This window comes from Saccoglossus kowalevskii, chromosome 9 (assembly GCF_978046115.1).
Source record: "Saccoglossus kowalevskii chromosome 9, keSacKowa6.1, whole genome shotgun sequence".
Lineage (NCBI taxonomy): Eukaryota > Metazoa > Hemichordata > Enteropneusta > Harrimaniidae > Saccoglossus > Saccoglossus kowalevskii.
Window position 1 is genome coordinate 25,091,618 of NC_140649.1, and position 25,305 is coordinate 25,116,922.

A 25,305-nucleotide genomic window follows, 5' to 3' on the forward strand; every position below is an offset into this window, starting at 1 on the left:
TTCACATTCCCCTCTTTACCATGTACGGGTTCATCGAGTCTACCTTTATAATGAACAACTGGTAAGATTTCACCGGTAAGCGCTCAATCCTTGTGCCGGGTAATAACGCGAGATTGGGTGACACATCCAACACGACTCGTCTCGGTTGACCACTCTGCTCCTAAACGTGATATCATCTTACAGACTAAAAATAACCGACATTCAGGTGAAAGTTACAACATAAAAGGCCCGATACATTGAATATAAATTGGTGTCAGCGCATTTCGTGACAGGCACGGGACACTTGAGCCCGGTGACTTACACGGTATGCACCAATGTCTCTTGTGCCGACCAATTCATGACGCACATACTACGATAGATTGCATCACAGCAGATAATATATACTATTGGCTAACTGTTATTACATATGTAAATTTATATATATATATATATAAATCCATAATTGAAAAGACGTTTGTATTGACAAGTCTAAGCAGAATACAGCTGTACTTTGAAATATTTGCTTTTACTGTTATGTATTGCGTTTGTCTTTGAACTGATCAAAAAAATCAAAAGTAGACGTACCTGGTTAGAGTCGTCTGGTCCAAGTCTTCATCCATCCACCAGAAATTGTTAGTCACCAGAAATAACTTAATAATAATAACAGATGAGCAGGAGGCGGAATTTAAAATATGTCGTTTAAACATGCACCTCACACATAAAAGCGAACAGTCACTGCGACTACAGGGGTATAATACCGCGACCCAGCACCTTACCTGGTCCAATTCGAAGGTGACGCCAATTCAGTGATGAAATAACCGACGTCTCAATTAAGAATTACCGGTACACCTCTGTACGACTGGGCGTTGGCGGCGACTCTCTTCGCGTGAAGTGTGCGGCACTTTCGACGGTTCCATGTGTACTTTGTCTTCCTACCTCGTGGACACTGAGGTCGATGGTAAAACGTCAAGATATGTACACTTGCATAGCAAATGAGCCCCGATTCTAATCCTCCTTTCAACGCGATGTCAGAGTGTAAAGAGACTCTTGTGTTGCCATGACTACAACAACAAGACACCCGAAACGCGGACCGACCTGTATGTGCACGGCAAACAGGTATCGGCCCAGAGAGGACAAAGGCCAGACAAAAGAACCATTCAATGTGTCTAACATTACCTGCACGGCCGATCAATTAATCAGTTTACTTTTCAAATGCCGCGTCACAAAGGATTTAATTGATGAGTTTTGTGCGCCGTCTTGTAGAAGAGAAGCCAACTCGGACCGCCTGACCCCGTCAAACAATTTACTACCGTAATACTCCTCTATGGTGTTAATTATATAGATAGGGTTTCTGCACAGAGGCCGTTCGGGAGTTGGATGAGACTCTTACCATATTGTACTGCTATAGTATGTTCCCCTATGTCAGGCAATAAATGAACACATAATATACGTACACATGTAAATACCGTTGTACCAATTCCCTTGCAGACATGAATCAACTCAGGAGGTGTGAATTGGAGGAAAGAAGTAACTAGCAAACTACTAGTACTTAACCAAATGTACACCACTCTCCATACACAGGGTCCCATACACAGGGTCACATACACACAAGTATAAACAAATGTGAATCTCTCTATTTTGCATATAACCTTTACCAAGGGTCATATTAAATCACAATGACAGGGCCTCACAAGTTCAGTGAAATTTTAAGTAAACCTAACAATTTGTTTTTAAATGATAACATTAACACATTGAGTACACAGCTGGGTCATATTGTCCAATGTTGTCATTGAGTAGAAGTCCCGGGGTAGATGTGCCGTTGATTGAGCTTCAGTTTGGGACACCCACGTATGACTATATCGTGACTGCCAAATGTTTGAATTCAAACAATTATGGAGGGAAACTACTCTTCTTCTGAACTTCTAGACGAGGTGTAAAATGCCCTTAAGATGGTTTCAATTGTTAATATTATTAGTGTATTTCAGTTACGTGTGTTTGATCGTGGGCTCCCGGTGAAGATAAGATGACCAATTAATACACAAAATGTGACTGGCCGACGGTAATCAACATGTCCAACAAAAATTGTAATTCATGCTAATCGGATATTTGAATTTCCCGACCAAAAACAAGAAAAATACAAATATTTCTGCAAATTGCTATTAATAAATACAATATACATTAACATTTAAATTCAATAAATCACCCAAGGAAACAGCAAGATTAATGAGAGTTCTAACAAATTACGATACTATTCGTAAATTTAAATTTCTCCGCTCTAAAAAGTTGTCTATTTGTTAAAACCGCACTGTTCTGCTTTCTTCGTTGTCTGGAAAATTATATGTCCACGCCGCGGATGAACTGATACATTCAAAGGCTGTGAACATCACAGTTCATCCTTTCCATGGGAATCCGGCACGGGTAGAAAAACAGAAACTCTAGCGCCCTCATCGAATAGACAGTTGCCAAGACCACCGGTCAAAGATGACGCGATACTTCTCAACCAATCATATTCCAGACGACAGTGATTGTAGTAGTGATTGTGACGTAAGCGTTCGATCGATAGTGTTGCAATGATATACATGTTCGTACTTTCTCGATCTGTTACAAACAAATTACACAGTGATAATGCATTACTTGATCAACCTGCATTTAGCAGGAATGTTCATGAAAATAGCAGAATTCATCGCCACTACGGCTACAGAGACTCGAAAAAGACATGGTAAAGTAGTTCCTTCATGTGTGAATGGCGCCAAAAGAACCGAAAAGCAGGAGCGAAAGTTGAAAAAAGAATGCAAAAGAAAACAGCGGGAAGAACGTAAGAAGTTGAAAAAACAGCGGAAAGAAGAGAAGAGACTGGCAAAGAAAGCGACAGAAGAACTTGAATTGGACCAGAAAAGTGAACAAACGGAGGACGAGAAGTTGACAAAGAAAGCGGTGAGGCCGGAACACGACTGCGACAATTGCGATAATACCCAACAGAACAGTGCACTGGCAGAGACCCCGGAAAAGATGAGAATAGACACAGAAGAAGAAGAAGAAGAAGAAGAAAGGTAATTTATTTATTTATTGTAATATCCCCCGGTCATTATTGTACTTAGAAGCGGACACCATTTTTTATACAGATTAACAAAGTAGAAATAAGGTTTGATGTGTTCTTTTTCGACTCGGACGCTGTTATGACATCTCACTAAATACATATTTCTTCATTTCAGTGCTGCAGACGACACTGATGTAGATTTGGAGATGTTACCACCTGCCTTCCCTGGTATTGCATATACGTCAACATTTAATCCATTTGAATCACCCAAAGATCACGATATGGTGGAATACATATTGCCTGACCTTGAAGTTCAATCTTTGTGTTCATCTATATCATCTTTTGACTCGTATGATGATGATGAGTTGTGCTATTCAACCCAATATCAATCTGATGAAGATACACTTGACTATAACCTTTAGCAATATGACAGGAAAGCACAGCTGGATTCCCAAATTGAAGATTGCCCAACACTGCTATACCGTTTGGGTTTGTAATGTAGGATTGTGTATTGAGTACATAATTCTACTGGACATCGAATACAAAAAGAAAAATATGACTATACCATGTGATCAATGACAGTGAATAGTCTGTATCCTCGGAGGATTGTATCAAAGACTAAAATACAGGACCTAATTCTACTGGGGATTGAATACATAAAGAGAATATGACTCGTATAAATTTTGGCCCTGAGAAAAGGTGCCCTCTCAACTCCAGATGCTCTGGCATATAATAATTTATTCCAGATACTCCAATTCAGGGTTTAATGATGTAACTTTGAAGGAACCAAGGTTATATCATATGTGTTGAATTTATAAATAATTTATAAATATAATGAAATAAATTTTATTGAACTACATTTGCCAATTTTCTTTTTTATTTATTTAATAAATGACTAGTAAGGCTCGTGTGACTGAATAAAATAAATTTTAAAATATCATGGCCAATGATTGTAACTCCTTTAATTGTATCATGAACTAGTCTTTTTTCTGTTACACCAGAGATACTTTCATTGTTCAAAAAAAAGACAGAATCCAATTACTCAAATTTAATAGACAGATCCAAGACATGACGCTAGGTTCTAGTATCTCACAAATTGAATGAATATTTTATTTATAATGCTCAATGCAAATTAAACCCAAATGGGTTCCTTTGTAGAGTTGCACTAAGATCATTCATAACATTTTATTGGCCTGTGACTAACGTGAAGTAATTGATCTGAATATGCATGAAGGGATTTTTTTTAAACAAGGGAACAGGGGTGCGCGCCCTCATGCCATCGCCATGCGCCCCTTCCCTGGGGAGCAGATCTTCTGGCAACCATATAATTCTGATTGGCCACAGTCTTCAACTGTGACCTGTCTGATAGTAATTTTGACCCAAGGAAGCCATAGAATGCTCCATTTTAACTTAGAATTATCAAAAACTCCACACCCTGGTAGGGATAACCCCATCTACCCCACTTGGTGGTGCCGCTGAATTGCAGTGCTCCCTCTTGCAGTTTTTTTGTGGAAAAACCCCTGTGCATGCATGCATTGCGAGATATGTACACACAACTTTTCAAAGATTTTCAGTATCTCTGAATGTTGGTGCCTGCTCTGGCTTACCAATTTTGACTTCCGTGTGCAAAACACACAATGGGAGTCTTTGTGGTTAGTGTGTCTGCGTGTGTGTCTGTTCCACTGATATAATCTCAAGTAGTATTAAACAGATTTTTAATGAAACTTGGTACATAGTTCATGTGCAGACCTGATTAGTTTTGGTTAAAATTCTGTGCATATTAATTACCTAATTTGCATATTAATAACTGATTTTCAGCATGGTCACTGGTTTCTCATGAACTATTAAACAAATTTTAATAAAACTTGGTACATCGATGCTCCGGGATAATGCGCAGACATGATTGGGTTTTGGTTTAAATCTGAGCATAATAATTTAGCTAATTTTAAGCATTTTCACTTTATCTCAAGAACCATTAAATTCGCGCCCGGGTGATACTTCAGACATGTATTCAAGATGTTAGCGATTGGATGTCTTGTAATTTCCTACTTTTGAATGTGTCGAAAACTGAATTTGTGTGCATGTCGTCTCGGAGATTCTCACAAGACTCGTGTCCTTTGTCTAGTATCGCAATTGGTGAAGAATTGGTTAGTGCTTCGTCAAGTGCTAGAAACTTAGGTGTCTTGTTTGATTCGCAGCTATCTATGGAAACACACATTTCTACTATTTGTAGATCTGGATATTCCCATCTAAGAAATATTAATCGTATTCGTAAATCATTATCCCAATCTGATACTGAAAAGTTGGTACATGCTTTCATATCTTCTCGCTTAGACAGCTGTAATTCATTATTGTCTGGTCTCCCTGTAACTAAGATAAAACCTCTTATTCGTGTACAAAATGCAGCAGCCCGCCTTGTCACTCGTGCTCGAAAATATGACCACATTACAGACATTTTTATTAAACTTCATTGGTTACCAGTTGTACAAAGAATCAATTTCAAATTACTTTTACTAGTGTATAAATCTTTGTATGGTCTTGCCCCAAATTATCTATGTGAATTAATCGAATTTTATGTACCGAGTCGTAGTTTAAGATCTGAATCGAAGTTTCTTATTAAAACTCGTCAGATGTGTAGTAAAAAGTCCAAGGTGTTATACAAAGACCGTGCTTTTGAAAATTTAGGTCCTAAACTTTTTAATGAATTACCTCTGTCTGTTCGTTCTAGTCCTTCAGTAGACATTTTTAAATCCAGACTGAAAACGCACTTATTTAAATGTGCTTTTAATATTTGACTGATTGTTTATTGTATCAGCGCCTTTGATCTTCATATGTTGGAATTGTTGCGCTTAATTAAATAGAGTTATTATATTATTAAACAGACTTCAATAAAACTTGGTACACACACAGGTAGATACTTAGGGATAAGCCATATACATGTTCAGTTTAGGGTTAAATTTTGTACTTACTAATTTGCATAAATTAACCAATTGATAAGTGTTCCACAGATATCTTGAGTACCACTGATAAAATTTAAGTAAAACTAGGTACATAGGTACTTTTAAATAATCCACAAATCTGATTACTCCAGGGTTGAAATCCATGCATTAATTACCTGCTATTAGTTTTATATGTCTTTCCTAATATGCATAACTGTAATTTGACAAGTACTGTTGCAGAGGGACATGTAACCGGTCCCATAATTGTGTTGTCTGACAAGATACATGACCATATACAGTCATTATTTCATGAAATATTTATAATTGTTAAACGATAGCTACTTGGAACCAATCTTAATCATTGCTTGCAGTTTCATTTTTCAATACTGTATTTGCTCTATTATGAGCACATGTGCTTACTGTGAACATAAAGGACAGGTCTATGGTCAAAATAAGATACATTTCAATGATTGTGAATGAAATAAAGCAAATATTTGCTTTATGTGTATTGAAAACATTTTTAATATTATAGTATTTGTACTTAATGTCTCCATTACACGGGAGTTCTTTCTAAGCTTTCTTTGATATGAACTGTTTATTTGTATCTCATTAACCAACACTTATGAATAGTATCTCAATGAAGATGAATCCCCAGAGATTAGCCGTTGTTATTTCCCACAATTCATATACTGTGGAATACTTTATTTTTGCTGGAATTAATTTTCACTGAAAAGGCTTTTTGGGCATTTTGTATGGAATTTATTTTCACTGATTTTTGATGAATTTAATGTGAAATATAGGAAAAAAAAGTATATTCGCTGGATTTTATTTTCACGGAATCATCCCTTCAGCGAAAATAGCGAAAATAAATTCCAAGTGAAAATAAAGTATTCTACAGTACTGTACCATTAACTATTTCACAAATATCCTGGATCATATTTGTGTACCAGTGTTCACTCTTTAGTTACCTGCTGGAGAATGCTTTACCTAGAATACGCAGATTGATTCATCCATCAACCAACAGCAAACAGTGGATGGCCAAATGGTCATGTGATGTGGTGTGACACCTCAAATTAAATATATTTATTGTGGCCACTAGAGGGCAGTAGAGAAGATCAGAAAGAAGAATGCACAAGCCGGCAGGCTGGTTGGCGATCCGCTCCGCTCAAAAACAAGCAACATGTTTTTGGTTGTTTCCATAGTGTGACATAAACGTGAAGCTAACGTCGGTTCATAACTAAATTGGCCCATATAGGAAGTTTGCAAAAACATTCTGTCTTTAGAAGTCACTTAGTTTATAACTAGGACGTATTCTTCTGTTACATCATTTATTATTTCCATCCGTTTTGAACACTGCTATTACAAAACCACAGTCAGCTGGCATCAGTGTCGCTGGGTGTATATGATAGAGGGAAGTTGTGCAACCAAATTTGCAGAGTTCGCAGTTTTTTGCGGATAAAAAAAAACTAAGGCAAAAACTCACGGTTTGTCAGCATTTTTGTAATAAAGACATTATTCTCTATCAATAATCCGCCCAAAATAGGAAAATTTCTACTAATTCTTGTGTTTTTTCGACGTTTTTCGAAAAACCTGCGATTAGGCTACGAAAGTAGAATATTCCGGAGGGGGTGAAACGGAAGAGCATCACCAGGTGATGGACGCAGGGCTCTTTGGCAACGACCGCAAACATATCAGTGTCCAGTCATTTGTTGGCCACGTTAAGTTACGCGTTTAGTTTTTGCCTTAGTTATTTTTTTATTGGCGAAAAACTGCAAACTTGGCGAATTTGGTTGCACAACTTCCCTTTATTATATACACCCAGTGTCATCGATGCCAGCTGACTGTGTACAAAACTGGTAGGAGGTAATACATTTGGGGCGAAAGTATTCAAAAATCAGTTTTTGGATGTTGCCATGGCAGTGGTGGGCCAGGATTATTTTCCAATTAGTGACGGCACGACCTACCTGTGAAGTATGAACAAAACCAGCCGAGCCGAAAAATTCACAGAGGAGTTAAAAGCTGTTGCTGGTGAAAGGTTACCCCAACTTTGGTGTCAAATTTCTTGGTAATGAAAAAAGATATCAAAAATTCAAATAGTAACTTTGTGCCCACACTCAAGCTGAGTAGAATGAGCTATGTCTGAAGTGTTTTATCCCAAATTTGTAGGAGATACATTTGGCGCGAAGCTATCCAAAAATCAGTTTTTTGGCTGTTGCTATGGCAATGGTGAGCCAACAATTTTTTCAGATTTTTCCTAATAACTAGGGCATCTATTCCTGTGGAATAGTGAAACTTTGAACACATTTTAGAGGGTCACCCAAAACTACCTAACATAAATTTGGTGCAATATTTTGCCTGTTTGTCAGTATTTTCCTGTAATTTTTTTATCATTTGGACATAATTTTTTATGAGGTCATGATCTTGATCAAAATTTTAGAGAAAATCTGTGATAAATGTAAAATTTTATTTTGTGAATGCAAACAAAAATCACGAAGTATTTCATATTGGTATAATGCAATGCACTGTCTAAATTCGTCTAAAATAATTGTGTACACATGTTTCAAATGCACTCTTCACACTGACTGTTGCACTTTCATACCGAGAAATATTTAAAAGTATTTCTGGTCAATTTGTTTCTCAAAATGTTCGCAGCTCAAAATTTTATTTTAAAATTCTGAAAAAAAAACCCTTAAAGAGTGGTTTTGTTTTCTGGGCTTGAATGAAAAACACAAGCATATTACACTGTTTGCAAGCTGTGCAAGTATAAACACTTGGCATACCAGAGATAATAGAAGAAAAGACAACATTTTAAATAAGTTGTATATTAATATACTATGTTATAATATACTGTTATAGAATATAACAAAATCTATAATTCTAATAAAAGCTTTAGTCATATTAGATAAAAATATATATTTAAAAATAGTAGAAAAGAATACAATATGGCAGTGTATTACACTGAATGTAGTATAGCACCTTCGAGTACAAGTTATTTTGAAAATTGAAGTGTATTCTCTTGAAATTACTTATTGAACTTTACCAAAATTGCTGGCAGCGCCCTCTAGTGTTTCACTTTAGTCATGGTAACGCGATGCTACTATTGGATTACAAATACCATTTTGTCTGATGCAAAAACTATCTTTTTTTTTAAGATTAAGATAAATCAGAGGCTAATACGATGTAGGTAGAAGTTCTGCTTGTGTGTATTATACAATCACTGGTGTACACGCCTCAAACTGCATTTGACAGCTCTCTGGATTTTAACCAATTAGAGCTTCTATTATTAAAATATGGTGCATCAACATGGAAAACAGTCTGTAACGCAAGTTCTGATTGCTTATTGAAACATGCAGTAGTCATAAACCGGTGACAATCAGACTGATCACAGCTCAAGGTGTAAATTACATCATTATGCAATATCAAACAAATTATTCAAGGATGCTTATTGACACTTTACTAAAACTTGCATCTTTGGTGTGTTACACGTCTGAGTCAAGCAAAGGCATTTACCCTGTCTTTCTATTCTCAGATGGCAGTGCAATCTTGCAAATTGGACATGCTTTGCGACAGTATTATTATGGGAGTAGTATGATGGAATAAACATCTATACGTGATGATGATGTCACTAATGAAAGTTGAATGCAGAGCAGTATTAATTAAGTATCCAGTACAAAGTAAATGCAGTAATGTGCCCTCTATCTCTACATGACTTCAACATAAATGAGAATGTGTCAAAATGAGTTTATGATCTGCGACAATTCTAGATTAAAAGCTATATGAGACAGTGCATATACTGAACGATAATAGACAAGTTCTGTTTTCACTGCACTGTTAAGATTTCTTCTATCCCAATTCTTGGTGTAGGTACAGTACCATACCTGGGTATACCATGCAATGAGATTCCTTTCCTATTCCACAGTAGTACCACACATCATTCACAGTTTATTTTCATTTATTGGATCTTTACTAGTAAGATCATTACTATGGGGATTACCGTAAAATCTGTATTAGAAGCCGCATCCCTAATAGAAGTCGCATCCATACTATTTGAATAATTGAGAACTAAAAATTCATCATTTCTCATATGTGTAGATGCTCTAATAGAAGCCGCATCCCCTCTGTTGCATTGTACCATTTTAATAGAAGCCGCGGCTTCTAATACAGATTTTACAGTACTCCTTTTTTCATTGGATCTTTCAAAGTTCATTACCATGGGAAATACCTCTGGCTTTTCTGACAGCTGCAATGATTTCTGGGTAGATGCTATCAACTGATATCCATGGACCATAAGAGTTGATTACATGACCTTTATGGTCAACTAAGAATTTCCAGAAGTTCCATGTGGGCTCCTTCTTGGAAACTCCTAAATAAAAATAGAAATTGTTGGTAATTATCAACATACATGTGTCTATATGCTAAGAAGCAGGTTTCAAACTAACATGCAAAATAAGAAGCAAATTTCATTTTCTTATGCATTGTAAAATCTTGGATATAATCATTTTCGCACACGACCTCACCGTCGTCCACCCAACATCGTAATGGTATAGTCCGGTATATAGATTTGTGGAATGTAAATTGACTAGATCCAAAATCTTTTCGTCCCTGAGAACGACCTCAATAAATGGAGTGTCATATATTGAGAGAAACAACTGTATCCACTCCTTGCAATATAATTCCTTATATTTTTGTATATGGAAAGTATACCACACAATTGTTCTGTGAACACATACCTGATAAGTACTTGAACAGGGGATGAGCACTGTCTCCAACAATATCAATCTTGCTGAACATTGGAAAATTGACAGCGTAGTTATCTTTAGCAAATTTTTCAATCAAATCATTTGTCTTCGGTTCTTGATTCCCAAACTGATTGCAGGGAAATGCGAGTATTGTGAAATGATCGGATAACGCTGGATCACTGGATATTTTAACCATGGATAGGTAATGACCGTCTGTGTAGCCGCATTCACTGGCAACATTTACAAACAATGTCACCTTAGGAGAAAAGCCAGATAAACACTGATCAGAGTATAAACATTCAGCTTAGGGGCAAACACTGCAACTTTTAATCTTATTCATACATATAATGAAAACAGTGCTCTGACACATTGAGTATAGAACAGGTGTGATAGGCAAGGCACTCCTCAACCTTTGACAGGACCTGGGGCAGGGTATGGGAGTCTGGGAAAGATTCTTCCATAAAGAAATATATTGGTATGTGACGGCATTCTGGGGGTTCTATTTCACTTGATTTAGTATAGAAGTGGGTGTATACCCATGTTTCATTTTGTAGGAAAAATAGTGAAATTGTAGCTAAGAATCGCCTGTGAAACCTTGCTGGTAATTGTGACAGTTTGAGAAGAAGATAATCTTTTGATAAGGATTATACCACTAAGAACTTTGAGTGGGCATCAGAGCCAGTAGGTATGATGGAAGTGTCACAGAGCAGTACAGAATATGAACACTGCACATGCAATCATGCAATATCAGCTGAGTGGTACAATCTCAAAAACGTGAAGATTATGACAGCCTGCATCTAAACACGACATCTCAATGAGCCATATGTACATGTTAAGTTATACCACTGTAGATTTATATGAATGACATGAATTCACACTGACGTCAGCAGCATTCAGTTCCCTTTATTGTGTAAGCAATTCACAATTAAAAAGTCATGTCACCAATTTGTCACACACTTGTGGCGAGTTGATTAACGCAATAACAACCGAAAAATGTTTTTGTTTTGTATTGTGCCTATTTGATGCACATGTCTTAACATGAAATGCCATCAACAGTTTCCCGAGAGGAGTAATCATAATGATATGCCAAAATGTCAATGTTATACAAGTCCAATCAGACACTTTAGAAGATGATGTTTGCGAACAAGTGACTAACATGCATGTACAAACCATAAACTAACTCTAATTTCAATACTAGTACATACAGATACTGTCAGTGGTATGCGATTTTGTAATCATTTTTGTTTTTTGATCAACCCTTGCTACTGACAAAGAAACCAAGAGCTACAGAACAGCAGCTTATCAGAAGCATGGAGTTCTCTGTATTGACACTTTTCCCCCAATGTTAAATAGCGTCTATGGTTTAATTACAAATGATTTTTTTTATTTTGTAAAAGTAACTTTGTAATTTTGTACACTTTTGGGTTTTTTTTTTTGGTAACCTATACACAGCTGCTGATTGAAAACGTAATTATAGCGTTATCATATGAAACGTTATTATGATATAATTAATTACGTAATTATACTGTTATTTATTGTTATGGTGAAAATACGTTTTTTGAAAACGTCATTATGACGTTTACAACTATAATTATGCAACGTATTTTTGAGACGTCATAAAAACCATCTGAAAAATCATGACATCGAAACATTTTCTAATTACATCATTATAACGTAATTTTCTACAATGAATTTATTATGTTATTAATTTTCAGTATTGGACTATCATTAAATAATTTCCCATCAATGTTTTTATATAACGTATTTATATTGTTTTTATTTCAAACGTTATGATAACGTAATAAAATGAGGCTCAATATGAACTATTTTAAAACAATGATAATGCAATTCTATATACTGCTATTATACTGGTCCAAAACAGAAACGTTATTACAGCATAATTTTATTACGTTCAAATCATAATTTTCACAAAACTTTTATATTAGTGTTTTGTAACGACTTGCCATTTTCAAAATTAAAGTATATTGAAATCATGTTTTATTTCATAATTATAAAATTCTAAAAAGTTATTATAACGTAATTTATTAGCAGCTATTCACTGTTTACTTAGTTGTGTAGACACATAATTTTAAGAAAACCGAGTTAAGTCAATCACACTACATGTATATTATATTTTAAAGATGTAATTGTTAAATAATAAAATTATTTTTCTAATGAAAACGTTATTATAGCGTAATTTAATACTAGTACTGTTTTTATCTTTGCACCCCTATCCAAAAAATGGTATGGACCATAAGCTCAGTACTGAGCATGCTCAATCCGCTGGCTTTCCGGCAACGACAAAGCTTGTGGATATAACTGTTGCCGGCATTTTCTTCATTCTTCGCATTGTAAGTGTATAAATAGTTGTATAATCTATACAAGTTATTCTCTAATATTAATATATATGATTCAGACAAAGATTTTACTGAGAAAACTATGATTATTCAAGCTTCAATCAATCAGAAAGATGGTTGCTACGCGAGACAGAGACCGGTCATTTTGAACAAGCTGGCAAATTTGAATTTTTTTCTCCCCTGTGTTGGTGGTTCGGGGACAAATTGTATTTAAATGAACTTAATTTCGTAACATTTCTTGCTTTTCAGAATAATGTTGTTGAAAAAGGAAATTAAATGATGTTATGTCCGAGTGCTGTTGCCGGAAAATCAAGATTTTTTTTTGAAATTACACAAGTATACAACTCGTATTTTCGTATTCGGTCCCAATTATATTACAATGTAATTTTGTGTGTAAATGGAGATATTGTATGTATATTACTATATCAGTTTATTTTTAATAACGGTATACAACGTATTTTATGCATCACTGAAAAACGTAATTATGGCATTATGACAATTTACGTAAATAAATCACATAAAAAGGACTGTATTTTTCTGTTATAAAATACCATTATGATAATGTTTTTTAAAATGACACTAAAGTTATTACATTTAAAACTGCAATACAAGCATTTTTTTGCAAACGTCACTATGACGTACCCAGGGAAGATACATATGTGGCATTTAAAAATAACGGTATTATAATGTTATAAAATTACGTTATAATTACGTTTAAGAAAACGTTATTAGTATGATATTGCAAAGCATAATTATGCATTTTTTTTTGCAAATGTCATTATAACATAATTATTTACATTGTAAATGCACCATTTATTAATGTTATAAAGTTGGACTCATTTATTTGGTTATTATACACATGTAATGTTTTTTAAAAACGTAATTTTGATCCATCATATAACGCTATAATTACGTTTTCGATCAGCAGCTGTGTATTACTGTTTTACTTTTCAAATTTAAAGTGCCTGTAAAATGGCTGCTATTTTCACGTCTAAAATTATCCATTGATACATAAATATTATTATTTTTTATGTTTCTAAGCATGAATTATTTTATTTGAGTGAAAAAATGTGTTTTAAACTCAATCTACGGCAACTTTATTTTTGTGTATTTTAAAACGAGGCTCCTCATTAGCTTCTTATTTGCATACAGAAATTCCCCTTGTGACGTAAGAAAGTCGCATGGCAGCTTGCATTGCCGATACGTGTAAATAAGGCAAATTTCTTGTGCAGTTTTCTCGTCTTTGACTAAATTTTCACTTATGTACTTGTTCGTCGAGGAGGAGTGGACCATAATGAATACATAGTATCAATTTTTGTTGCATGGGTTTGAGTTAGATGCTAAATATGTCCGTTCTGGTGTAGCTGGTCACCGTGGTCGTCACAGTTACCAGCGCACGTTTGTACACTGTCGCTGGACAAAATAGAATTTGACGTCGGAATTATCTCATTATTTAGCAGGTTACTAGGCACGTCACTACACTGTTTTATTTCATCGATCGTCTGAGTAAAACTTTCAAAATTAAAATAAAAGAGAACATATTTTGATATTCTAAACATTAGACTATAGTGATCACTATAAAATAATTAAAATAACGACAAATCACAGTTATTAAATAAATGACAGCCGCGTGGAAATAAATTGAAATTTTGTTGAAATAGGTGAACGCGTCGGGACACGACGAGGGCAAGTGCGTTAAAAGCAGCGTTTAATTGGATAACAAAAATAATCGAGATCGACACACATACAGATAAATTCAGAGTGGATTCCAGTTAGCGTGATCCATGGCCTGATTGTCATAATTATAACATCATATTAAAACTTTATTTGGTGGAAACACATTAACCAAGCCCGGATTCTTATTTCATAAATTATTACGCAGATCACTGTCCCTCTATCACTATGATAGAGGGACTGTGCGCAGATCAAGCTGCAAGCATGGAGGTAAACAGAGGTGTGAATTCGACATTCAACACCAATCACCAAACAATTCAGAAACTTTTAGCCTTTGAAAATGAAAACAATTAGCAGTGTGTAAGGGCTGTGTAATTTCCTGTTTGTCGACGCTCCGTTTTCGTGTCACTGTCAAAATTATTGCTACCTTTTACTTAACAGGGACTAAATGGTCTCTATAAAATGATAATCAGGATCGCAAAAAAGTCAACTCATTTGAAACATTTGCCGGACGTCTCTCTCTTCTGAAATCCGCCTCGGTGATCATGGTTCGGAATCTACTAGTATTTCTTTCAAAAGGGTTGCGCCAGGTTTATGTTGTCGGTGTTTCTCTTTAAACCTAGTTGTTTTTTTCATGGACGAGAACAGTTTTTCCACAAAAAAAGGAATCTGAGGTTAAGTGGCTTTCTTCCACTGATGTCGCACCTTCGGATCGATTAGAAACGTGTGAATACTTACACTGTGACTATACGTTTCACTGCAGCTGCCCACAACACAACATCTAAAAACTCTCTCAAAAAAAAATAAAATAGACAAAAAAAGTAGAAAAAAAAAAACGCCGACCGAAAAATGTATATCGTTTAAAAGTATACTGAATGACCAGTGTTATTACGGCTCAGGGGTATGACTTCCTCTCACATTTTGGCATTTGGTGGCGCACTTTCGGCGAGAGTCGGAAATCCGGAAACAGTCGACCGTTCTTTTCGTCTGTTTTTTCGAGTTTAAAAAATGTGAGCTGGCTGGAGCCTTCATCCCTTGTCTATTTCTTACACTAGATACCAGCCGATAACCCCCCCCCCCCCCCCCCCCCCCCCCGCTCATAGGGAGTGCGTACAGTTGATCATCATTTTTAAGTCAGGTAACCCAAAGGACGCTAATAACTATAGAGGCATTGCCATTTCTAGTTGTGTATCTAAATTATATACTATGATGCTAAATACTAGATTAACTAAGAAACTAATCAAATAGTGGATAATCAGTTTGGCTTCAAGAAAAACCATCGTACAACAGATAATATTTATATTCTTAAATCCTTAATTAATAAATATGTCAATTGCAAACTGAAAAAATCAGGGAATTATTTGTTTTCATGTTTTATTGATTTCTCCAAAGCATTTGATTCAGTCTGGCGAGAAGGGCTGTTATATAAACTTCTTCGGTTAGGTGTGGGAGGAAATTTTTATAAGGCTATTAAAGCTATCTATAACAACACTAAATATAGCATTAAATTGAGTGCAGGGATTACTCCATATTTCAATTCATGCAGAGGGGTAAAACAAGGGTGTAACCTTAGTCCTCAACTATTTAATATTTTTGTTAATGGAATCTGTGATGATGTTAAAAATGTTGACCCTGTTGATTTAAATGGCTTGAAGCTCAATTGTTTGTTATATGCTGATGACTTGCTATTGTTTTCTACAACCCAAGAGGGGTTACAAAAGTGCATTGATGCAGTCCAAAATTACTGTGACAATTGGCATTTAAAAGTAAATATTAACAAAAGCAAAATCATTATTTTTAATAGACTAGGTAAAAACTTAGAAAACAAATTTCAGTTTTATTTGGACGCCACTAAATTACAGTGTGTTAAGTATTATAATTACCGTGGCATTGTTTTTCAAACAAATGGTAAGTTTCATAATGCTATGTCTAGGCTACAAGACAAAGCACAGAAAGCACTGTTCAAGATGTACAAAATGCTTTGGATCAGTGAGGAATGTTATTCTGTTAGTCTGGCTAAAAAACTATTTAACTCTATTATCAAACCCACAGCTTTATATGGGGCTGATGTGTGGGGAGGGGTTATGCTGAACATCTACAAGGGGTCTGGTAAAAATAAATGTACAGTTGACAATTGCAATTATGAAACAAAACTTTTCTCAGATAAATTAATTCCAGAAAAACTTCATATTAAATTCTGTAAAAGAGTTCTGGGTGTGCACAGGAAGGCATCTAATGACCCATGTAGAGGTGAATTAGGTCAATATCCACTTATATTGGATATCTGTGTTTCAGTTATGAAATATTATCAAAGACTAGTATGTAAAAAAACAAACAATTCTATCATTGATGCAGCCTATGAAGAATCCAAAACTCTTGTGCATGACCCATGGCTTAACTTTATACAAAAATTACTAGTCATAACAGATCTAACTAATTCAGACCCACATCAGAACAATTTTTGTGATATTTTTAAAGAGAAGCTCAAATGTTTGTACCGTATGAAGTGGAAAAACAATTTGTTGAACAATTGTAAGCTTGACTTTTACAGGTGTGCTAAAGAAAATTTTGAATTTGAACATTATTTGGAAAAAATTAAAAATAAAAATCATAGAATAGCTTATACTAAATTTAGAACTTCTGCACATTTTCTTCCCATTGAATCCGGTAGACATAAAGGCATTTTGAAGGAAAACAGGCTATGTAATCTCCATGAATGCAATGAAGTAGGGGATGAGAAACATTACATTTTATATTGTAATAATTGTCAAATCAAAGATCTAGATTCCTTTATACATCTATGCCCCAAAGCTGGAAGATTTTAGCATGGATGAATTATTTCCTATTATTGTTTCAAGCAATGATTTTTTCATTCTTAGCATTTTTGCAAAATTTATTTTCTATATTCTTGATATGTATTAATACTGAAAGTTTTTGTTGTTCTGAATGTTTTGTTTTGTTATTGTTATTTTTGGACTTTACTCAAGTTTTCATTGGTACGTTCCAAATAAAAAATTCTATCTATCTATCTATCTAGTTCCTGGGCTCCCTGTGGTGAGTCATGAAATAGATTGAAATATATTAAAATATATTAAAAACCCAGCCCGGAAGCAGGGATCATTTCATTTGATTGGTTTGGATTTTACCACACAAGTCTATTGCTGGACAAATTATGTGAATAATTCTCCACAGTCGAAAAAAACAATACAGACATATGTGTTAGCCTAGCTGCAGTTGCAGCTAGTGTTAGCCATGATTTCGCGTCGTTTTGGTTAGGATAATGTCAATGTATCTACGAATGAATGAAAGTAAGTAAGTTTTTTTTAGCCAACTTTTACCTTTCCTCTGAATTTTTCGAGAGAAACTTCATTACCGGAGATGTCAGTCACGGTATAGGAGTATGCGTCATTGTCGTTATTTGTACTTGCTATCGCAAAAATTCCGAAACAACACACGCAAGCGACGGCCAAATTAGAATACATCGTAGCCATGTTGGATCACGATATCGTTTCTTTCTCGCGTTACTTTGTTGCTATGACGACGACCGGGCATTTTTTTAACTGGAAGAGGCGAAGGGTTCGACCAATCAGGCACAGGTTCGTTATGCAGGGAATCCAATCAGAACACAGAACATAACTGGGAAATTCAAATGAATGAAACATCATTGTTATTCTTCAGTGTTGACCCAAGATTCGTTGTGACTGAAGGTACTAAATGATATCCTGGAATCTAAGCTGACTTTTAACTACCGAAAACGGGTGAAATATCATAAACTATAAGGTGAGTGAGCTTATTTCACGGATAAGTCTCATGACGAACGAAATTAATTCGAAAAGAAAACCAATTAATTGATTGTCCTCACGGAACCAGCTTTTACAAGGCTTGTTTTGGTATATTAATACCCAATACTATGGTTTTATGAAGGCTTTCTAATGTTATATTTGGTCTTTCGGGATTTTTTTTATCTGTTCAGCACCAGAGAATACAATTTTCATTTACTGAGTTCATTTCTCTAAGTTCATTTGTGTAGATTATTCTAACCACGGTTGTTTAGTAACCGTGTTCTAACGCTATCTGTTAATCCGTTAAAAACCAGATCCAATATGGTGTCGTCAAACCACGGCCCCCTACTACTACTAGTACTAGCAATGAGCTACTGAAATTTTATGTATGTATTTAATTTTCTCATCAGAATACAATGGCGCACCTCAGTTTCGAAAACGACATAAACAGTTTATTAAAACTTGACGGACCAACAAGGGGACCAGCCATGAGGTGGCAGAGAAAAGCTGCAGAAGCTAGTAGCTGCAACACTTCCATGAACACATCAACGTGCTGTACACCGATGAAAACATCAAACAGGTCGTTTAACAACAGTATGACAGTAAAAACACCAACATCAAAAACGCCCAAGACACCGTGTGGTAGTAAAAAGACAAAAACACCAGGTATGTGAAGCGTGTTACTATCAGACTAGCACAACCTAAGGGTCAGTATGTGCATGGATGGTATGTGCAGGCGAGCAATGATGACAAAGAATTCTGTGCCCACTACATTTCAATTCACCATGCCATTCTTGAGTGTACTGGATTCCAGGCTATTTTTCAACACATAACATATTCCAATTTAGGATAAATTATGGACAAGAATAAACTTTTCTTTGTAATTTTTGTCGTTTTCGGTCAAACTAATTTTAGGGTAGGGTTATTGTAACCTCACATGCATGTTTCATATACTGTAAAATACTTCAGCGATAATTAATTCCAGCTAAAATGAAGTATTCCACCAGTGTCTAATAATATTTAATATTGCATAATCTAGAAAACAATTTCTAGAAAATATTTTGTGAAATACAAAACCTGCAACCTGTTCATTTCACACACGACAATGTATAATACACAACCTTTACTATTGCATTTACCGGTATTGTTTTTATATCACGTTTATTTATAGGAAAGACACCAGGAAAAACGAAGACCCCTTCTAAGACTCTCTCAGGGGATCGCTTCATTCCTTCACGCAGCACAACAAGTTTTGATTTGGGACATTACAAACTCCTCAATGAGTCCAAAAAGGATATAGAAAATGATACTCTTAGCCCTTCGAAGAAAGACTACCAAAAGACAATGGCGGAGAACCTCAATGGAAATGCATTACAGTCTAAAATACTTTCTTATAAATCAAAGCCACCACAAGCTCCAGAAGGTATAAACTTTGAAGTTTTGCTACGATTTTTTATAATGCTTTACCTAGTTTATGTTCATATGAGGGAGGGGCTTTCAACAATTCTGCTTGTTCCACTTCATTCCACTACCAAATTTATCGTGAATCAGAATGTGCTATGTTAGTAGACTAGTGTTTAACAGTGGATTATTTTTTTCAAGTGTTATTATGTTATTTGTTTATAATTAGGCCAAGAGCAAAAATGTGTCTTTTTGAGTCTGGTAAGTCCAGATTGAGCTTGCGCAAGGAATGTGAATAATTTGCAAAAAAAGGCAAATTATGAAATTTGTTATAATCAGTGTATAATTAATTAATATGCATGCTTTGTTCTTGTTCTTTCATAATTGTTCTTTTTCTATCATTTTGCTCTGTTTTATCTTTCTTTTTTCACAATACATATTTATCCTATTCCCTATATTTTGCAGGTTATCAAAATAATTTACGAGTCTTATACAGCCAAAGTAAAACTCCTGGTTCATGTCGAAAGACTGTGCGACACATACCTCAAGTACCAGAAAGAATTTTAGATGCCCCAGATATATTGGATGATTACTGTAAGTCACTTTGCTTTGGTTTTATTTGCAATCTTATTGGGTATGAGGAGGTGCAGCAATGCATACAAGTACATGTTTCTATTCAGTACAGTAAGCTACATTTAGCTGGAAACTCCAGCATTGAATACTGTAACTAGGCTCACCTTGTGTGCTAGGTATATCATGTTATCACTAGTAACCCCATTCCAGGCTATTCAATATAGTATGAGTTTATTACGAGGGTACCATAAAGTATGCACAAAGACAGCACATCGCAAGGAAGCGATTCCGGTCGCATGTAAACGCTCGATGCTGTAGGATAAAAACATTTAAACAAATTTTCCCATTGTAAGCCCTGCAATTAATTCATCTCGATGTCAGGTACACAGCCGTGTAACATTTAAATTTTAACCAATTCCAATGAAATATTTATATTGACATATTTTTTTTTATGTCTTTTTTTTCAGATTTAAATTTACTAGATTGGAGCTGTAATAACCATTTAGCTGTAGCCCTTGCTGGTAATGTCTACCTTTGGAATGCCAGTAATGGTGAAATCCAGCAGTTATTACAGGTAGAGAATCCTGAAGACTATGTCTCCTCGGTGTCGTGGATTAAAGAAGGAAATTATCTGGCTGTGGGAACCAGTAGCGGGGAGGTCCAGGTAATGTTGCTATTGTTACTTCAATGGGCTGGTGACACTCCAAAAGTTTTCTAAGTTGGTCCTCGCATTGGCCTGGAATAACATTTTTTTTTTTTAGTTTAACTTCTACCCAGCTGTGAAGATTCAATATTCCCAAACAATTTTATTTTTCCACTGGTTTGTGCATTGTATATGTAGCTTTACAAAAAATGACAGATGGGTTAATAAATATGGGGGAAATAAATACCATTTGTAATGAATGTACTGTGTATATGCAATTATTATAAAAATGAACCCCCCCCCCCTCAACTCGATTTGTAACTTGTATTTCAGTTATGGGATGTTGCACAGAGTAAACGGTTGCGTAACATGACTGGTCATGTCGCTAGAGTCGGTGCTCTTTCCTGGAATTCCTTTATTCTTAGCAGGTATGTTATTTGCTGCTAAAACTTGTTTACCATAGTTACCACACCATTCATAAAACTTAACTATTTAGTAAACATTTACAGTGTATCTATGTTGTGCTATGCTGAAATTGTGATACTCTGTGTTACCTGTGGGTTGCTTATTTGCATTAGTGCATGTCACTGTGTGAATTTAAAGTTTAGAAATTTTTATTCTGAATAATTTTGAATATGGCACGCTGAAAATATCAAATTGATAAAAGCTGAACATGCACTGTAATAGTGCCATTGATTATTTGCTGTGTATTATTGGCCCCCAGTCTAGGAGATTAATTTCACTTATTTCGTTGATAGCAAACTACAGTGACTATGCAATTTACAGAATTCATAATCATTACTTTGATGGATGTCTCTGTAGATTCAAATTTCTCTTATTGCACTAAATAATTCTTGCAGCAAAGCAAATGTTACATTACTGCTCTTCATTCATTGTACATATAGTCAATTTCACTGACATGAATTTCCTTTTTTCTCTTCAGTGGTTCACGAAGTGGTAACATACATCACCACGATGTCCGAGTCGCCAACCATCACATAGCTACGTTATCCGGCCACACGCAAGAAGTCTGTGGCCTTGAATGGTCTCCTGATGGGCGGCATCTGGCCAGCGGTGGTAACGACAATTTACTGAATGTTTGGCAAGCGTCAATTGACAATTCTGGCAATACTCCGTTACATACATTTACACAGCACCAGGCAGCAGTGAAGGTACGTCTGTTTTTTAAAGCGTGGTAGTCGTCGCGCTGCGCATGTGCGACATTGTGTTGATAAACATTGATCCCACAATCCAATGCGTTTTTCAAATGGAAATCACAAGTATGAGGTTTGACCTGGGCGTGGCTTGCACTGATTACCGACGGTGACTCCTTCGATACCTTCCAATCACATGGAAATTGTCTAATTAAAGCTTTAAAACGTCTCAGTTCGTACTCGTTGATCTGCGCAACAGTCAAAGTCGTCATCTTTGTTTATATGAGACCCATATATCTCGCACATGCGCAGCGCGACGACTATCGCGTTTTAATGCGGTCGTATATCGCTAAATAAATAATTGTCCAAATGTCAACAAATGTTGTGGAGCAATGTTAGGTCTTTTGACAAAATAAATAATGCAAGTTTCTCTTTAATTTAATTTCTCGCATTAAAAATTAATAGGTTTACATCGTATTATCTGAGACAAATCTGGGATATACATGGTTGGTTGGATGAATGTAATCACTGCTCAATAAAAGAATCTGTATTTTTCATGTGATCCTGAGTGTGCTCATTTCACGATATTGAATACAACTTACTGTGCGTTTCATCTCCCCATAGGCTGTATCATGGTGTCCATGGCAACCCAGTATTCTTGCCAGCGGAGGTGGTACTGCAGATAGACACATCAGGTTTTGGAATGTCAATAGTGGTGTCTGCCTCAATAGTGTGGATACCAAATCTCAGGTACAGTAACGCTACAAATTTTTGAAATGATACACGTGATAACATTAATTTTACCCTTGACCTTGTTAAATTAAAAAAAATCAAGCTGGCTGCTTTTTGTTGTGATGTGTGTTTTACCTGGTTTTTTTTGCTGTAGAGCAAGTTTTATCATACTTTTATTATCATATTTCCTTTAATGTGCATGCACTTATGTAAAGTATATGTGTAAATAAATTGATGATCCAACACATGCAATACTTTCTATTGGATATGAAGACATTACAACTGTTGTACACTGGATCATCAAAATGTCGCTTATTTTGACCATAGAAACACCTGTCATTTTACGTCATCTACTTCTAATAAAAAAAAAATCTGGTAACCCTGGTTTCACATCACATCTGTATGTATGTGCGAGTTATTTACAAACACATTGTTAATGTCTTCTTTAGGTTTGTGCAATACTATGGTCCAAGGAATACAAAGAAATGATATCGGCGCACGGGTTTGCTAATAACCAGTTGATCATCTGGAAATATCCTACCATGACAAAAGTTACTGAATTAACAGGTTGGTTGTTTGTTATTATTTGGGAATGATCAGAGTTCTAGTTGTAGCTCTTTATTGCATGTACCGGGTATGTTTTTTTTTCACTGTATTTTAAGTATGATCTAGTGAAGTATTATTGCACCCTTTGTTCACCAGATTATTTGTATTTAACTGGGCTTAGGCGAACAGTGATACAAAACATGCTGTGTACAGATTTATTTTATTTCTAAGAAGTTTTGGCCAACTTTACCCTCCAAGTACAAATTCCACAGAATCTTTAGATATATAAATGACAAAAAGAAAGATGTGTTATGCTAATTGTGTGAAAATTAGGTCACATTTTAATTTGTATGGATCGTCGACTGTCATAGTTAATCTGCTTTCTACTGTAGGTCATTCATCTCGAGTTCTACACATGGCTCTCAGTCCCGATGGCACAACGGTCGTATCTGGTGCTGCCGATGAGACATTGCGGTTGTGGAAATGTTTTGAAGTTGATGCCCACAAAAAGAAAGAAAAGACCTTGGCGAGCGGCAAGAAATCAACAACAAATTCATTTATGCGTTCATCAATCCGATAAGCCCACTGCTCTGCCTACATTATTTTAATATATCAATATATCTATGCTTTTAAATTTTTTAAACAAATAAAATCATCGTCATTGACCCGCTGAGCATTTTCATTGGCTCATTTAAACCATGAAATGAAATCTAAACACTGCAATAATTTTTACGTAGTATTGTATACTTTTACGATAATTGTATGTCTTCGCACGATTTGTCATTGAATCAAGACGAAAGACTTAATTTTATCTGAATTTCTTAACTCCGTATAATAATGCGTTAAAAAGTTTTTTTGGGTTGATTTCCCCAACCCATTGGATTTTATTAGTTTGTTTTAATGTAAAATATTTATTTCATAACATTATTATTTCCGCTTTTGGGCATCACAGAAATAAACCACACAAAAAGCCGACAGCTGTGGCAGAGAACTCGAAGAATGATTCTAATTATGCTGTAAAAATATTCTCATCTCAATTTACAATAGGCTTCATTGTGGTTTGCGTTATGTTACCATTATTTGAACATGTACTTTTGAATTGGATTTCTGGGAATGTTTCCAATCAAGACTCTTGTCTTGTGGTCACTGATATTGAAAATAGAATGGCATGAAAGAACTGAGAGTTCTGTTGTAACAACTTGTATTCTACTGCAATTGGGGACTTGTTATCATGCCTCCAGTGTAATTTGTATACCAAATAATTGACTGTAATTTGTCAAAATAGCAATAAATAACTTCATTATTGTTTACATTTCTCATTTGTTTCATGATTTTATGAGTCACAACTCGTGTACAAAGTGTGATCAATGTATGCATAGCATTGTTATATTTTCTGTACAAGGTGCCATATTCAAAACTGATACTGCCTTGGTGAGACAATTGCTCAGGGATTTTTTTGAACAGAGACGCAGCACCCCTTTACCCTAGGGAGCAGATCCTCTGGCAACCATAAAATTCTGATTGACCTGTCTGATAGTAATTTTGGCCCCAAGGAGGCCATAAAATGCTCCATTTTAACTTAGAATTATCAAAAACTCCACACCCTGGTAGGGAAAACCCTATTTCCCCACTTGCTGAATTGCAGTGCTCCCTCTTGCAGTTTTTTTCTAGAAAAGACCCTGATTGCTAATAAATGTATTGTTACAGGTAGTTTGAATTTGCACAAAACATTTTGATAGTACACAGAAA

At 35.4% G+C, this 25,305-nt stretch overlaps 3 protein-coding genes across 3 annotated transcripts; 2 read left to right on the forward strand and 1 right to left on the reverse strand.

The window, feature by feature from the left end:
- Window positions 1-2,506: 2,506 nt before the first annotated feature.
- On the forward strand, window positions 2,507-3,959 carry LOC144355233 (uncharacterized). Its single transcript, XM_078010623.2, has 2 exons — window positions 2,507-3,029; window positions 3,192-3,959. The coding sequence occupies exons 1-2, from the start codon at window positions 2,605-2,607 to the stop codon at window positions 3,436-3,438; spliced, it is 672 nt and encodes a 223-aa protein (XP_077866749.1). The 5' UTR covers window positions 2,507-2,604; the 3' UTR covers window positions 3,439-3,959.
- A 4,441-nt stretch (window positions 3,960-8,400) lies between these two features.
- LOC102802591 (protein peroxidase GPX7-like) lies at window positions 8,401-18,216 on the reverse strand. Its single transcript, XM_085504034.1, has 3 exons — window positions 18,064-18,216; window positions 10,686-10,950; window positions 8,401-10,318 (listed from the first exon to the last, which is right to left on the reverse strand). The coding sequence occupies exons 1-3, from the start codon at window positions 18,214-18,216 to the stop codon at window positions 10,152-10,154; spliced, it is 585 nt and encodes a 194-aa protein (XP_085360160.1). The 3' UTR covers window positions 8,401-10,151.
- A 176-nt stretch (window positions 18,217-18,392) lies between these two features.
- LOC100378644 (cell division cycle protein 20 homolog) lies at window positions 18,393-24,735 on the forward strand. The gene is made up of 10 exons (XM_002741994.4): window positions 18,393-18,505; window positions 18,918-19,173; window positions 19,679-19,930; window positions 20,374-20,502; window positions 20,949-21,145; window positions 21,458-21,552; window positions 22,068-22,296; window positions 22,903-23,028; window positions 23,460-23,577; window positions 23,949-24,735. The coding sequence occupies exons 2-10, from the start codon at window positions 18,924-18,926 to the stop codon at window positions 24,134-24,136; spliced, it is 1,584 nt and encodes a 527-aa protein (XP_002742040.1). The 5' UTR covers window positions 18,393-18,505; window positions 18,918-18,923; the 3' UTR covers window positions 24,137-24,735.
- Window positions 24,736-25,305: the final 570 nt, after the last annotated feature.

Excerpts from the sequence above, each read along its gene's own strand:
- LOC102802591 (XM_085504034.1), bottom strand. The coding sequence starts at position 18,216 with ATGGCTACGATGTATTCTAATTTGGCCGTCGCTTGCGTGTGTTGTTTC. Across the intron at positions 10,951-18,063 it reads TCGAAAAATTCAGAGGAAAG|GTGACATTGTTTGTAAATGT; the intron begins GTAAAAGTTGGC and ends TTTTCTCCTAAG. Across the intron at positions 10,319-10,685 it reads CCTGTTCAAGTACTTATCAG|GAGTTTCCAAGAAGGAGCCC; the intron begins GTATGTGTTCAC and ends ATTTTTATTTAG.
- LOC100378644 (XM_002741994.4), top strand. The coding sequence starts at position 18,924 with ATGGCGCACCTCAGTTTCGAAAACGACATAAACAGTTTATTAAAACTT. Across the intron at positions 21,553-22,067 it reads AATTCCTTTATTCTTAGCAG|TGGTTCACGAAGTGGTAACA; the intron begins GTATGTTATTTG and ends TTTTCTCTTCAG. Across the intron at positions 23,029-23,459 it reads GTGTGGATACCAAATCTCAG|GTTTGTGCAATACTATGGTC; the intron begins GTACAGTAACGC and ends TGTCTTCTTTAG.
- LOC144355233 (XM_078010623.2), top strand. The coding sequence starts at position 2,605 with ATGCATTACTTGATCAACCTGCATTTAGCAGGAATGTTCATGAAAATA. Across the intron at positions 3,030-3,191 it reads GAAGAAGAAGAAGAAGAAAG|TGCTGCAGACGACACTGATG; the intron begins GTAATTTATTTA and ends TCTTCATTTCAG.